Genomic DNA, 16,352 nt, shown 5'->3' with positions numbered 1-16,352 from the left:
GGGGAATCTGTGTTCAGTGCACTGACACACATGACGTGCAGGCATCAGATGCACAGAGCCACACACACACACCCTCAAGTGTGTTTGCAGCATATACGTATAAAGGAGTTAAAATGGCCATTGTTATAACCAATTTTACTGTGTACAATGATGTAATGTAAATATAGTATAGCTATATGATATAATTATAGGGTAAAACAGTGGTATTACGTAGTAAGCTATATAGGTTGTATAAATGCAGCAAAAATAAATGATGTAGGGAGAGTGAAAATCCAGAATGATTCTTGTTTACAGAGTTTTTTAAATCTCCTCCCATTATCAGCGTCTTTTTTGATGGCTTCAATGCCAAACACTTTGAGGCCTGTTGGGTTGCCATTATGATGTTCTCTGAAATGCCTGGGTACTGAATAGTTGTGGCTTTTCTTATTATTCATGGACTGATGGTACGTGTTGCTATTGATAATGCTGCATTTATGTTCGCTGAATCTTGTCCTAAGTGGACGTATTGTGCGCCCAACATACAGAAGGCCGCATGGGCAGATTAGACCATAGACTAGATAGGAGGTGCCACAATTGATGAACTGTTTGACTTTGTGGTTCTGGCCGTCGGACCCCATGATTTCTTTTTTACGGTGTGCCATAAAGGCACAGGCTCCACAGTTTTTGGTTCCACACTTGTAGTTGCCCTTCTGGTCAAAGATGGATGTCCAATGGTCAGTGGGGGTCTTAGTTTGGCTCTGAGGTTTTCGTACTCTGCTTGGAGCTATTAGACTTCTAAGGTCTTTTGATTTTTGAAACACAACTACCGGTTTGGATGTTAGAACTAGGTTGAGGATTGGATCTTGCTTGAGAATGTTCCAATTCTTCTCGATAACTCTCTGTATGTCGAATGCTTTGGTATTATATTGTGTACTGAATCTGATGAAGTTAGAGACATTTCTGTCAGTAGTATGCTTGTTTTGACTTCTTTTGTTGGCCTCCGTTGCCATAGTGACTCAGGGATGTTCGTCGTACTGTGTCCAATATTTATAGAAAGCTTGTTTGATGAGAGATTCTTCATAACCCTTCTCGAGAAATTTCTTTTTTAGAATGGACCCTTGCTTTTCATAGTCGCTTCTTTTAGTGCAGGTTTTCTTTAGCCTGCAGACTTGCCCGTAGTGTATGTTGCGGATCCACTTGGGATGGTGGTGGCTTTTGGCATGGAGGTAGGAATTTCCAGCATTGGGTTTGAAATGGGTTTTAGACATAATCATGCCTTGTTCATCGATTTGCAGGTCTAGATCCAAAAAGATGAGTGATTTGTTGTTGACCACATGGGTAAAGGAGATACCATATGGATTGGAGTTGCAGTGTTCCACAAATTTGTTTAGATCCGTATGGGATCCGTTCCAAATGATCAGGATATAATCAATGTATCTGGTGTAGAGGGCAAGCTGATCTTTGAAGGGGTTGTTGGCCCAGATGAACAGGTCTTCCCACATGCCCATAAAAAGGTTTGCGTAGCTAGGGGCAAATTTTGCTCCCATAGCAGTCCCCCTGGTTTGACGAAAGAACTCGCCCACAAAGGAGAAGTAGTTGTGGGTGAGGCAAAAATGGAGTCGAGGAGAAATTTGGTCTGTAAAGGGTGTATGTCACTCTTGGAAAGAAAGTATTTGGCTGCTTCTATGCCATATTTGTGTTCAATGGAGGTGTAAAGAGAAGAGACATCCAATGAGAGCCATTTGAAATGCGGTTGCCATGAGAATGATGAAAGGATGTCGAGCATATGTCCAGAATCTTTTACGTACGATGGTAGTTGTGTTACCAAGTCTTGTAGGAAGTGGTCAATATAACAACCTAGATTGCTAGTTAGGCTGTCAATCCCAGCAATAATGGGTTTGCCTGGTGGATTTGCCTGGTTCTTATGAATCTTGGGGATGTGGTAGAAGTGGGGAGTCAGTGGATGCTGTTTGTTATTTGGCAGAGGTCTTGAGACTCCTTGGGGATATCGACACTTATGAGAAACTCCCTGCTGATCCACTACCATCTTTTTCAACCTCCCTTGAAGTCCTACTAAATCAAGCTAGGGAAAATGGAGTCATCACGAAAAGCGAATTCCTCTTCCTAAACAAACAGCAAGCATTCGACATACAGAGAGTTATCGAGAAGAATTGGAACATTCTCAAGCAAGATCCCATCCTCAACCTAGTTCTACCATCCAAATCGGTAGTTGTGTTTCGAAAATCAAAAGACCTTAGAAGTCTAATAGCTCCAAGCAGAGTACGAAAACCTCAGAGCCAAACTAAGACCTCCACTGGCCATTGGACATCCATCTTTGACCAGAAGGGCAACTACAAGTGTGGAACCAAAAACTGTGGAGCCTGTGCCTTTATAGCACACCGTAAAAAAGAAATCATCCAACGGCCAGACCCACAAAATCAAACAGTTCATTAATTATGGCACCACCTATCTAGTCTATGGTCTGATCTGTCCATGCGGCCTTCTGTATGTTGGTTGCACAACACGTCCACTTAGGACAATATTCAACTAACATAAAAGCAGCATTATCAATAGCAACACGTACCATTAGTCCATAAATACTAAGAAAAGCCACAGCTATTCAGTATCCAGGCATTTCAGAGAACATCATAATGGCAACCCAAGAGGCTTCAAAGTGTTTGGCATTGAAGCCATCAAAAAAGACGCTGATAATGGGAGGAGATTTAGAAAACTCGGTAAACAAGAATCATTTTGGATTTTCACTCTTGGGTCAATGGTTCCCGATGGAATGAATGAAGATTTAGAAATCCACAGGGCTATCTAGATGCAGGATCATTACCATCATGCTTTGCCACCATCTCCTCCCCCTATCCCCCCCCCCTCAGAGCCACCCCCCTCCCCCCCAGTCCCTGTGTCCCTCCCCCCCTCCCCCCCTCCCGATTATCATCACCGATTATCATCACCGATTATCATTCCACCACACGGTATACCCTCTATACCCTGTATACTTCTGTCCCTGCAGTCTAAGCACACCACCGCTCCCTACATCATTTATTTCTGCCGCATTTACACAACCTATATAGCATATTACGAAATACCACTGTTTTACCCTATAATTATATCATATAGCTATACTATATTTACATTACATCATTGTACACAGTAAAATTGGTTATAACAATGGCCATTTTAACTCCTTTATACTTTTATGCTGCAAACACACTTGAGGGTGCGTGTGTGTGGCTCTGTGCATCTGATGCCTGCATGTCATGTGTGTCAGTGCACTGAACACAGATTCCCCCTGTGCTTGAAACAACTCCTCTACCCTCCTCTGTGCCGTCCTCCTTTCTATGCTCTTATCGGGGCTAGCTGATGTGAGCCGCATGAGCCTACCGTCTATCACGACGGCTCGGCTCATGCACAGGAAGATCTCTGTCAGCCCACCCTCCCCTGGGAACCGACAGGTGTCATGCTAGCGCCTCTTGGAATGCATGACCACGCCCACTCACACGCTGGCATGCGTTCCAATGGCAGGCCACACCCACCCCCTCTTGCTGTGTACACTCACTCCCAGCCTGCCAACGGACCCGCCCCCCAGAGACTTTTAAACCCTCCAGTACGTCCTCATCACAATACTTGCCTATCTATCCCAGGCAGTAATACACATCTTGTTCAGGTATCCACAGCTCCAGCCACCTTAAGGACACCTTCTCCCCCCCTCCTACTTCCAGGATCACATGGCTCTCTACTCCGAAGGACTTTTACAGACTGCAGCTGCTCCTACATAGCCATTGGAGACAGGTCAGTTACAAGGTCTCCCCACCAACTTTGTACCTCCCCTATCCTGTCAATCCACCAGTGTCCTAAGGGATCCCCCCCGTTAGGTTGCAGTCCAATTCTCCCCTGCTCATCTTCTGTTTTCACTACAGGCACATCTGACAGCCAAGTACCACCGCAAAGGAAAATACAATTGTATACATCCTTGTTACATTTGTAGGTAGGTGCGATCCCTCATCAGTCTACCTGTCTGCCACTTGCACTTTTGCCCACCAGTACCACTATATTCCTGTACTTCCACAACCTACATGCACCCTCATACTCCAACACATTCACTTCCGTCACTTTCTGCCATCATGCTGCACAAACTGTATATTCCCACCCCACTGTTATGACATGTCTTCAACATAGGCACATGATATGTGTTTATAGGTGGGCTCTATCTTTATATGTATGTTTATATATTTCTATGTGTATATGAATATATCTATGTTTTTTGCACAACTGCACAGTAATTTCTGTGCCCCCAGATGTGCTTCCTGTGAGCATTGGCATACATCCACACTTTGTTGCTGCACAGCGATTCATGTGCTGGCAGAGGTGTCTTTACTCGCATGCGCATGTCCTTTGTACAGAAGAACAACTGGTTACACCATGTGGTGAAAAAAAGACCCCTTAGGGTTTCTCTGTGCATTTTACATCATTCACTTATGTCCCCTTTTTATATATATATATATATTTTATATATATATTTATATATTTTTATCTAGAATCTCATGTTTTTGTTTCAATGTCTACTACCTATCATTAATTCCCTGTATTGATATGGTATCTTTTATTATTTTAAGTCTACACATCTGACCTTTTTTAATGTATTTTTAATGTAAATTTATTATACGTCTCCAGTCTGTAGTGTACGGTATATACTTGCCATGTGCTCCATACTATATTGTTCTGATCTGTATTCCACCTGGAACGCCTGGACGTGGACTGGTATGGAACTTGGAATAACTAATTATCCATCAGAGGACATACCCTCCCACTAGCCACTCCTTCTCATGTACACATGTCGGCCTACCGGCCCATACAGACTGTGCTCCTGTTCTCCTGGCTCTGATGAAGAGATTACCCTTGAAACGCATCAGCCTTTTTTAAATACCTGCCTCAACATGGGCATACCCTAATTTTAACTTTTTAGTGCCTATTTTGTACCTGTTTTTATGCAACGTAGTATTTGTATGATTCAATATTTATTTGTTTGTATTCCTTATACATGATTAAACCACACATGTCTTGATGTAAACGTCTGATCACACGCCCTCCATCCACCTCCTACTAAACAGTCTTTTACAGACCACCCCAGGTCAGTTAAGGCAGCGGGACATGCTTTACCATCTCCTCCAGTCCTTCCACTTTCTACAATACTACCCTTTCCTTACAACAAATGACCTCACAAGCGCAGGAGTATTTCTCACCATATCTTGTCTATATCTAAAAATACCATCGCAAGGTGGATGAAGTCGGCCATCGCGGAGGCATACAAAGCAGCATCCCAGACACCTCCGTTAGGAATAAATGCTCATTCCACAAGAGCAGTTTCTACTTCTTGGGCTGAAAGGACAGGAGCGTCTCCCCTCCAGATTTGCAAGACAGCAACCTGGTCCAGGTTCCAGACGTTCGTAAAGCATTACAGACTGGATCTGCTTGCAAGCCAAGACCAGTCTTTCGGCAGGAAAGTGCTGCAGGCTGTGGTCCCGCCCTGATCAGGTAGTCCTATTTTGTCCTTTCTGTAAGTCATCCTGGAAGATGACTTGGAAAAACAGTGTTATTACCTGTTAATTACTATTTCCAGGAATCTTCCAGGACGGCATCAGTTCCCTCCCTTCTTGGTTGGTGATTAGCAATGTAAAACATAGAGTAAAGATGAAGCTACGGTAATGAAGGTTTAATGATTGCTTATTCTGAAGCCTTCGGTTATTTGTTATTACTGAGGGGCTAATACATGTGTGCTGCTTTTATGATATGGATCATGTGTTTCCTGTGCTAGGTGAGGTGGAAGGAGCCTATCTCTCTGTAAGCCGTCCTGGAAGATTCCTGAAAAAAGTAGTTAACAGGTAATAACACTGTTTTCATCCACACCTCAGGTTTTCACCAAAGTGTTGACCCTAGTACTTACCCCTCTGCATCCTTGTGGCATCCCCATTGTTGGATATTTAGATAACCTCCTGTTGAGGGAACAGTCAGCATGAACTCTGACAGACTATTTAATATTGACCACCCAGATGTTACAAAGATTTGAAATGATCGTGAGCCTTCAGAAGTCATCACTAGAACCAACTCATCATTTGGAGTATCTAATTTTAGTTTTGAGTGCTCTTTCCAGAGGAGAAATTTCAGATATTCTGGTCTCATATTTGAATTCACCAGCCCAGGAACCATCAAACTCTCTACTCTGATGGTAGTCTCTTTTGGGCCCAATTTTACTCCAGACCTCTATGATATAACATTTTGGTATTGTGGGACAGGTCAGTCCAGTCTCCGGAGACCAATTTATCTTTCACTGAGGACCAGTTTGTCTGTGAGCTGGTGACTCAGGAATCTGGCTCTGGAGTTTAGGAGTTCCTTCATTCTCATCTTTTGAAGGATCCTCATGAAGCTTCCAGCCTGTTGGGATGGGAAGGAGTCCTGGAAACACTGCTGGTGGAAGGGACTTGGTGTCAAAGGAGTCTTATTTCCAAAACATCCTGGAAATTATTGTGAATTGGCTGACTTACTGGAGGTTCATCTGCTTGGATACAGTCAGACAACACCAAGATGGTGATGTACTGTACATCAGTTATTAAGGACCAACCAGAAGTTTTGCAGTGGCAAGAGAGAACTATTGCCCCCATTGGAAGATTTCCCCTCTATTACTGTTTTGGATATGTTTTACTTTTGATGATGATGGTAAAATTAAAAGGAACAAAAACTAAAAAAAAAAAAAAAAAAAAAAACAAGAAGTAAATTAACCATTAGTTATATTTTAGTTCAGATAGGAAACGACAGCTGAAAGAAGAAAAAGTCAAAGAAAAGGTTAGAACTTGTAATAAATAGAAAGTATAGCAAAACAAGCACAAATAGCTCCTTAATATTAAGCTTAACATACGCTCAAAGGAATGGGATCAAAGTCCTCTAAATCCAGGTCCAATGAGTCCACTACACAGAAAATAATATACTTCACTCTTGGAGCTGGCAGGCTGCTTGATAATGAGATTGCAGATTGTTATGCACACACAAACTCTGAGGAGGGCTGAGAAAAACATGCAGTACAGCACACCAATACATGTATATTATCAAATTGTGTCAATTGTATTAAACATGGAAGTGAATTTGAGAAATAGCACTGGAACCACCCCAGATAGATGTAAACCTGTCTGCCCTTGTTCCTTTGCCAGCAGTGAGAGATTCAGCAGCTGAGGCTGAAAGAAACAGGACCTGCTCAGAGATGGACACATCCAACATCCTCATTAATGAGTAGTGAGCCAACATCATCATTAATGAGTAGTGGCTTAGCCCACCAGCAAGACATCTACTTGTGGGTACAGTCACCTAGACCAACCTAGGTTTGGACTGGTGCTGGCATTTTATAGTACTGGCGCTGCCATCTTGACTAAAGGAAAGGTTTTCTACTGTGCATGCGTGAAGCGTGTGGTGTTCTGTGAATGGGCTGCAGTCTTCTGGGACCTTTGAAGTGCTCCAGGCTGCGGGGGAAGGAGGGGGCAAACTTCCAGCTCAATTTGCAGCTGCAAAAAGTACCCACTCCCCTTAGCCCCAAAAAGTGCCAAATGTGGCGGGGGGGGGGGGGGGGGGGCAGAGAAGTGGGTGGAGCCCTGCTTTAAGCAACAGAAACATATGAATAATATGTAAAAGCTATAAACTAAGGGTTGTACAGTGTATCAGTATGTCAGGATAAATACAAAATAGTGTGTAGATCTAATGCCTCATTTAGGCCATTGTGTGTCAAAGTATTTAACATATATTTAAATCCAGTATATTTCTTAATTATAGAATTTTACTAAATAGAAAGTGGAATGTGGAAGATTAGAGGAAATGGTCTCTATAGAAAAAACCTTCAAATCCTCTGCACTTTTGCTATGTTTGTGTTCCTGTGAACCATTTTAATAAATCTACTGTACCTGGAGACATCTAGCTAAGGGGGTAAGCTGCTGCTCAGTAATGATGACACTCGCTGTTTCCATCTATGAACATGTCCTGTTTCTTTCAGGCCCATCCACTTAATCTCTCACCACTAGCAACAGAACAGGGTAGAATAATTTTACATCTATCTGAGCTGGTTCCCACTAACACTTCCAAATGTTACTTCTAAGTTTTTAATGTCAGTGGATATTGCTTTTTAATAAAGTTGTAATTGTTTGAATTTACATTAGTGTTCTGTACTGTGTTTTTCTCATCCCTGCCTCAGAGTTTGTGTGCACATAACAATCTGTCACATCTGTATCAAGCAACCTACCAGATCCAAGAGTCAAGTATAATATTGTACTTATTATTCTGTGCACAGCAGATGTATTGGACCTGGATTTGTAAGACTTTGATCTTGCTTATTTGAGCCTATGTTGAGTTTATTTTTAAAGCTCATCTGGGCTTTTGCTCCAGCATTTTCTCACAAGTGCTACCAGGTGGTTGTTTTGGCCTCACCTGATGCCATCTTCAGACATACAGTTCTTTGGGTGACTCTTTGAACTTAAAGCAGTCACCAGCTCTCTGTTGTTTTCTTGAGCCTAGCAGTGTTGGTTTGCTGTGTTGCTCATTCCTCAGTTGGGCTGCTTTCAGACTCCACAAAGGTTAAAGACTTCCTGTGTCCCTCAATGAATCAGAAAGAAATTGGGATTTTTGTACTCACCGTAAAATTATTTTCTTGGAGTCCATTGAGGGACACTGGTTCCACTCTGTTTTGTGATCATACTCATGGTTCTGCTTTGCTAAGAAAAACAAGGCATGCTGCTGGTAGAAGGGGTTACCCTGGGCTGGCCTACAAATCTTTGTTTTATAGTGTGCAGGCCCCCTGTAGATGGCTATATTACCCAAAAGTTAAGGACTTACTGTGTCCCTAAATATATTCCAACAAAAGGATTTTACAGTAAGTACACAAATCCTATATTGGCTGTACAAAAATTTTAATTATTTAGTATAGTAAAACATAATGTAAATTCTTAAAGGAAAAACAACAAAAATAAACATAATATAACATTTTCATTAGCACTATCACACTCCACAAACATTCGTTTGAGATCCTGGTGCATATTTCATCACAAAATGTATGCAGACTGTTCAGCTGCACAGGTATATTGTATATCTCATGTTCTAACACATTCCAAATGTGTTCTTTAGATTCAGATCTGGTGAATGCCTTCATATCTGTGTGCCTCAGCAGCTCAACCCCCCCCCCCTTCGGAACTGTATCTGCATGATTTTATGCATTGTCCTGCTATCACGTGATAAGCTGATTTGATAACTGCATGAATAAGCAGGTGTACCTGTGTTCCTAATAAACTGCTCTGTAGAGGTATAAGGAACCATATATACACAATTGTGACATTTGAATGTATACAATTGGAAACCAATAAATAATAATTTTCACTGATATACAGTGTGTTGGTGCACAGAATATAAATTTAAGATATTTTTCTTTTTTCCAGGTCCATGTTGAGTAGTTTATACTTACCTACCAGTGGAAAAATCTTTGTTAATGGAAGAGATATGCAAACTGAACTTATGGCTATTAGAAAGGAGATCGGTGTTTGTCCACAATATGATGTCCTTTTTGACTATTTAACAGTAAAAGAACATCTTATGTTATTTGGAGCTCTGAAAATACCTTCCTGGACCAAGAACAAACTCGAAAGAGAAGTTGAAGAGTCAGTATAATTCAATTTGTTTAAACATTAAATCATAGCAGAGATAAGCAATTCATTATGCACCAAATGGCTTCAAGTAATCATTTTTTAGCTTTTGTTGGTTTGTTGCAAAAAGTCTCTGCCATCTTTATGTCATATATAAAACCATAACTGAAACCCAAGTTTGCCGTTAATGATGAGGAAATTTCAGCAAACGTGATATTGAAGTCTTTTTTTTTTTCAAAAATAACAAACATGTTATACCGTATTTATAGGCGTATAACACGCACCAGCGTATAACATGCACCCCAAGTTTAGGAGGGAATTTTAAGGAAAAAAAACTTTTAGGAGGGAAGTTGAAGGGAAAAAAACTTACATTTAAATGCCCATCATTGCAGCCTTCTCAGTGCAGCCTTGCCCCAGTGCAGCCATGTCAGTGCAGCCATGTCAGTGCAGCCTTGTCAGTGCAGCCTTCCCCAGTGCAGCCTTCCCCAGTGCAGCCTTGTCAGTGCAGCCTTGTCAGTGCAGCTTCCCCAGTGCAGCCTTGTCAGTGCAGCCTTCCCCAGTGCAGCCTTGTCAGTGCAGCCTTCCCCAGTGCAGCCTTGCCCCAGTGCAGCCTTGTTAGTGCAGCCTTCCCCAGTGCAGCCTTGTCAGTGCAGCCTTCCCCAGTGCAGCCTTGCCCCAGTGCAGCCTTCGATCCTCCCCTGCCATACTGGGGTTCAAAATCGCTGACCGCAATTTGAAAATGGCGCCGCCAGCGCCGAAATACACGGCTCTTCTCGGCTCCTCCCGTTCACTTTCGGCTCCACTCGTAGTTCCGCCCAGGATGGGTGTGACTGTGAGCGGAGCTATCCGAACCTAGCCGAGTACACTCGGCTAGGTTCGGGCTGCACTCGAGTGAAGCCGAAAGTGGCCGAGAAGAGCCGAGCACTGGCTCTGTGTATTTTGGTGCCGGCGGTGCCATTTTCAAATCATGGTTGGCGATTTTTTAGATCTGGCAGCTCAGGATCGCAGGGGATCGGCTTATAACATGCACCCGTGATTTTCCCCTGATTTTAAGGGGAAAAAAGTGCGTGTTATACGCCGATAAATACGGCACTTACTTGCTCTGTGCAGTGGTTTTGCACAGTGCTCCTGGCCCCTCCCTCCTGCCCCCACAGCAAGCAGCTTGCTATGGGCGCACCCAAGTTGAGCTGCTGCTCTGTGTGTCTGTTCAGACACAAAGCTATGGCTTGGCCCACCCCCTCTCTTTCCTCATTGGCTCACTGACTTTAATGGACAGCAGCGGGAGCCAGTGGCACCCACTGCTGTCTCAGCCAATGAGGAGGGAGAGTCTCAAACAGCTGAGGCTCTTGTGCAACATCGCTGAAACAAGATGGGGCTCAGGTAAGTATTAGGGGTGCTGGGGCAGCTACTGCACACAGAAGGTTTTTTATCTTAAAGCATAGAATGCATTAAGTTAAAAAACCTTCTGCCTTTTAAAACCACTTTAGCATAGCAGGTGCTGAGGCTAAGAACATCTTCACTGGGTTGGCTTTTTGAAAATCAGCTAGTGGTAAAAGCATTTTCCCTATTGCTATAGACTATAGATATATCTTTAGACTGACCTTTCCGGAACCTTTTTAAGAACCTATGGATAGAGGTTTTTGTAACCTTTCTATTACACTTTCTCACCTGTCACATCTCTCTAGAAATCCCTAGATAGCAGCTGTAAAATCCAGTTTAAAAATTTACTTTATCCCGGGACATCTGTCTAAATATATATGGGCGGCACAGTGGTGTAGTGGGTAGCACTCTCGCCTAGCAGTAAAAAGGGTTGCTGGTTTGTATACCAACCACGACACTACCTGCCTGGAGTTTGCATGTTCTCCCTGTGCCTGCTTGGGTTTTCTCTGGTTTCCTCCCACACTCCAAAGACATGCTGGTAGGTTAATGCAAAAGTGTGAACAAGATATGGTGAAAAATACTGCTGCGCTTGTCAGATCGTTTGCTGTAAAACAAAGGTAGTATTGTAGTCAGAGATAGGACTGGGGGAGATGATGGAGCGTGTCCCGCTGCCTTAGCTGACCAGGCGTGGTCTGGAAAGGACTGTTTAGTAGGAAGTGGATGGAAGGCGCGTGATCAGACGCTTACATCAAGAAATGTATGGTTTATTTATGCAAAAGAATACAGACATATAGTCATATAGATATAAAATCATACAAATACTACATAATATTATAAAAAAAAGGAAAAACAGGTAACAAAATAAGTACTAGGAAGTTAAAATTGGGGTGTGCCCATATTGAGGCAGGTATTTAAGAAAGGCTGATGCGTTTCGAGGAAAACCTCTTCATCAGAGCCAGGAGAACTGGAGCACAGTCTGTATGGGCCGGTAGGCCGACATGTGTACATGGGGAGAGGTGGTGTGGCTAGTAGGAGGATGTGTCCTGTGATGGACAATTGATTATTCCAAGTTCCATACCCAGGTGTTCTAGATGGGGTATAAATAAGAACAATATATACCGTACACTACAGACTGGAGACGTAAGATAAGTTTACATTGAAAAATGCATTCATAAAATGATAAAAAGTATATAATATAAATATATTAGAAATAAAAATTACCATATCAGTACAAAGAATTAACCACTTGACGACCGCCTCACACCGATTTACGTCGGCAAGGTGGCACGGACAGGCAAAATCACGTACATATACGTGATTTGCCTTCCGCGGGTGGGGGGTCCGATCGGACCCCCCCCGGTGCCCGAGGCGGTCGTCTTTTGTCCAGCGGCGATCAGAGGTGAGGGGGAGGCCATCCGTTCATGGCCCCCCCCTCGCGATCGCCGCCGGCCAATCACATCATTCCTTTGCTGCTGTATGCTAAACAGCAGCAAAGGAAATGATGTCATCTCTCCTCGGCTCGATAATTTCCGTTCCGGCCCGAGGAGAGAAGACAGGTATGTGAGTGCACAACACTACACACACACAGTAGAACATGCCAGGCACACTAAACACCCCGATCCCCCCCCCGATCGCCCCCCGATCCCCCCCCAATCACCCCCCCCCCCCCCGTCACAAACTGACACCAGCAGTTTTTTTTTTTTTTTCTGATTACTGCATTGGTGTCAGTTTGTGACAGTTACAGTGTTGGGACAGTTAGTATTACCCCCCTATAGGTCTAGGATACCCCCCTAACCCCCCCTAATAAAGTTTTAACCCCTTGATCACCCCCTGTCACCAGTGTCGCTAAGCGATCATTTTTCTGATCGCTGTATTAGTGTCGCTGGTGACGCTAGTTAGGGACCTAAATATTTAGGTTCGCCGCCAGCGTTTTATAGCGACAGGGACCCCCATATACTATCTGATAAATGTTTTAACCCCTTGATTGCCCCCTAGTTAACCCTTTCACCACTGATCACCGTATAACTGTTACGGGTGACGCTGGTTAGTTTGTTTATTTTTTATAGTGTCAGGGCACCCGCCGTTTATTACCAAATAAAGGTTTAGCCCCCTGATCGCCCGGCGGTGATATGCGTCGCCCCAGGCAGCGTCAGATTAGCGCCAGTACCGCTAACACCCACGCACGCAGCATACACCTCCCTTAGTGGTATAGTATCTGTACGGATCAATATCTGATCCGATCAGATCTATACTAGCGTCCCCAGCAGTTTAGGGTTCCCAAAAACGCAGTGTTAGCGGGATCAGCCCAGATACCTGCTAGCACCCGCGTTTTGCCCCTCCGCCCAGCCCACCCAAGTGCAGTATCGATCGATCACTGTCACTTACAAAACACTAAACGCATAACTGCAGCGTTCGCAGAGTCAGGCCTGATCCCTGCGATCGCTAACAGTTTTTTTGGTAGCATTTTGGTGAACTGGCAAGCACCAGCCCCAGGCAGCGTCAGGTTAGCACCAGTAGCGCTAACACCCACGCACGCACCGTACAGCTCCCTTAGTGGTATAGTATCTGAACGGATCAATATCTGATCCGATCAGATCTATACTGGCGTCCCCAGCAGTTTAGGGTTCCCAAAAACACAGTGTTAGCGGGATCAGCCCAGATATCTGCTAGCACCTGCGTTTTGCCCCTCCGCCCGGCCCAGCCCAGCCCAGCCCACCCAAGTGCAGTATCGATCGATCACTGACACTTACAAAACACTAAATGCATAACTGCAGCGTTCGCAGAGTCAGGCCTGAACCCTGCGATTGCTAACAGTTTTTTTGGTAGTATTTTGGTGAACTGGCAAGCACCAGCCCCAAGCAGCGTCAGATTAGCGCCAGTACCGCTAACACCCACGCACGCACCGTACACCTCCCTTAGTGGTATAGTATCTGAACGGATCAATATCTGATCCGATCAGATCTATACTGGCGTCCCCAGCAGTTTAGGGTTCCCAAAAACGCAGTGTTAGCGGGATCAGCCCAGATACCTGCTAGCACCTGCATTTTGCCCCTCCGCCCGGCCCAGCCCACCCAAGTGCAGTATCGATCGATCACTGTCACTTACAAAACACTTAACGCATAACTGCAGCGTTCGCAGAGTCAGGCCTGATCCCTGCGATCGCTAACAGTTTTTTTGGTAGCTTTTTATTGAACTGGCAAGCGCCAGCGGCCTAGTACACCCCGGTCGTAGTCAAACCAGCACTACAGTAACACTTGGTGACGTGGCGAGTCCCATAAGTGCAGTTCAAGCTGGTGAGGTGGCAAGCACAAGTAGTGTCCCGCTGCCACCAAGAAGACAAACACAGGCCCGTCGTGCCCATAGTGCCCTTCCTGCTGCATTCGCCAATCCTAATTGGGAACCCACCGCTTCTGCAGCGCCCGTACTTCCCCCATTCACATCCCCAACCAAATGCAGTCGGCTGCATGAGAGGCATTTTCTTTATGTCCTCCCGAGTACCCCTACCCAACGAACCCCCCCAAAAAAGATGTTGTGTCTGCAGCAAGCGCGAATATAGGCGTGACACCCTCTATTATTGTCCCTCCTGTCCTGACAATCCTGGTCTTTGCATTGGTGAATGTTTTGAACGCTACCATTCATTAGTTGAGTATTAGCGTAGGGTACAGCATTGCACAGACTAGGCACACTTTCACAGGGTCTCCCAAGATGCCATCGCATTTTGAGAGACCCGAACCTGGAACCGGTTACAGTTATAAAAGTTAGTTACAAAAAAAGTGTAAAAGAAAAAAAAAATATATAAAATAAAAAAAATAGTTGTCGTTTTATTGTTCTCTCTCTCTCTATTCTCTCTCTCTATTCTCTCTCTCTTGTTCTGCTCTTTTTTACTGTATTCTATTCTGCAATGTTTTATTGTTATTATGTTTTATCATGTTTGCTTTTCAGGTATGCAATTTTTTATACTTTACCGTTTACTGTGCTTTATTGTTAACCATTTTTTTGTCTTCAGGTACGCCATTCACGACTTTGAATGGTTATACCAGAATGATGCCTGCAGGTTTAGGGATCATCTTGGTATCATTCTTTTCAGCCAGCGGTCAGCTTTCCTGTAAAAGCAATCCTAGTGGCTAATTAGCCTCTAGACTGCTTTTACAAGCCGTGGGAGGGAAAGCCCCCCCCCACCGTCTTCCGTGTTTTTCTCTGGCTCTCCTGTCTCAACAGGGAACCTGAGAATGCAGCCGGTGATTCAGCCAGCTGACCATAGAGCTGATCAGAGACCAGAGTGGCTCCAAACATCTCTATGGCCTAAGAAACCGGAAGCTACGAGCATTTTATGACTTAGATTTCGCCGGATGTAAATAGCGCCATTGGGAAATTGGGGAAGCATTTTATCACACCGATCTTGGTGTCATCAGATGCTTTGAGGGCAGAGGAGAGATCTAGGGTCTAATAGACCCCAATTTTTTCAAAAAAGAGTACCTGTCACTACCTATTGCTATCATAGGGGATATTTACATTCCCCGAGATAACAATAAAAATGATTAAAAAAAAAAAAAAATGAAAGGAACAGTTTAAAAATAAGATAAAAAAGCAAAAAAAATAATAAAGAAAAAAAAAAAAAAAAAGCACCCCTGTCGCCCCCTGCTCTCGCGCTAAGGCGAACGCAAGCGGCGGTCTGTCGTCAAAAGTAAACAGCAATTGCACCATGCATGTGAGGTATCGCCGCGAAGGTCAGATCGAGGGCAGTAATTTTTGCAGTAGACCTCCTCTGTAAATCTAAAGTGGTAACCTGTAAAGGCTTTTAAAGGCTTTTAAAAATGTATTTATTTTGTTGCCACTGCACATTTGTGCGCAATTTTAAAGCATGTCATGTTTGGTATCCATGTACTCGGCCTAAGATCATCTTTTTTATTTCATCAAACATTTGGGCAATATAGTGTGTTTTAGTGCATTAAAATTTAAAAAAGTGTGTTTTTTCCCCAAAAAATGCGTTTGAAAAATCGCTGCGCAAATACTGTGTGAAAAAAAAAAATGAAACACCCACCATTTTAATCTGTAGGGCATTTGCTTTAAAAAAATATATAATGTTTGGGGGTTCAAAGTAATTTTTTTGCAAAAAAAAATAACTTTTTCATATAAACAATGAGTGTCAGAAAGGGCTTTGTCTTCAAGTGGTTAGAAGAGTTGGTGATGTGTGACATAAGCTTCTAAATGTTGTGCATAAAATGCCAGGACAGTTCAAAACCCCCCCAAATGACCCCATTTTGGAAAGTAGACACCCCAAGCTATTTGCTGAGAGGCATGTCGAGTCCATGGAAT

The 16,352-nt window shown here is 43.6% G+C and overlaps 1 protein-coding gene across 1 annotated transcript in view; it reads left to right on the top strand.

Moving 5' to 3' along the window:
- The window catches only part of LOC141145985 (glucosylceramide transporter ABCA12-like), a 327,299-nt gene that overhangs the window by 24,851 nt on the left and 286,096 nt on the right, over positions 1-16,352 (top strand). The window contains exon 4 of the mRNA XM_073632770.1: positions 9,453-9,671. Coding sequence (XP_073488871.1) covers positions 9,453-9,671 — 219 coding nt within the window. The remainder of the gene's footprint in view (positions 1-9,452; positions 9,672-16,352) is intronic.

This window comes from Aquarana catesbeiana, linkage group LG05 (genome assembly GCF_042186555.1).
Source record: "Aquarana catesbeiana isolate 2022-GZ linkage group LG05, ASM4218655v1, whole genome shotgun sequence".
NCBI lineage: Eukaryota > Metazoa > Chordata > Amphibia > Anura > Ranidae > Aquarana > Aquarana catesbeiana.
Note: the sequence above shows the minus strand (reverse complement) of the source record. Positions and strands in the feature narration are given on the sequence as shown.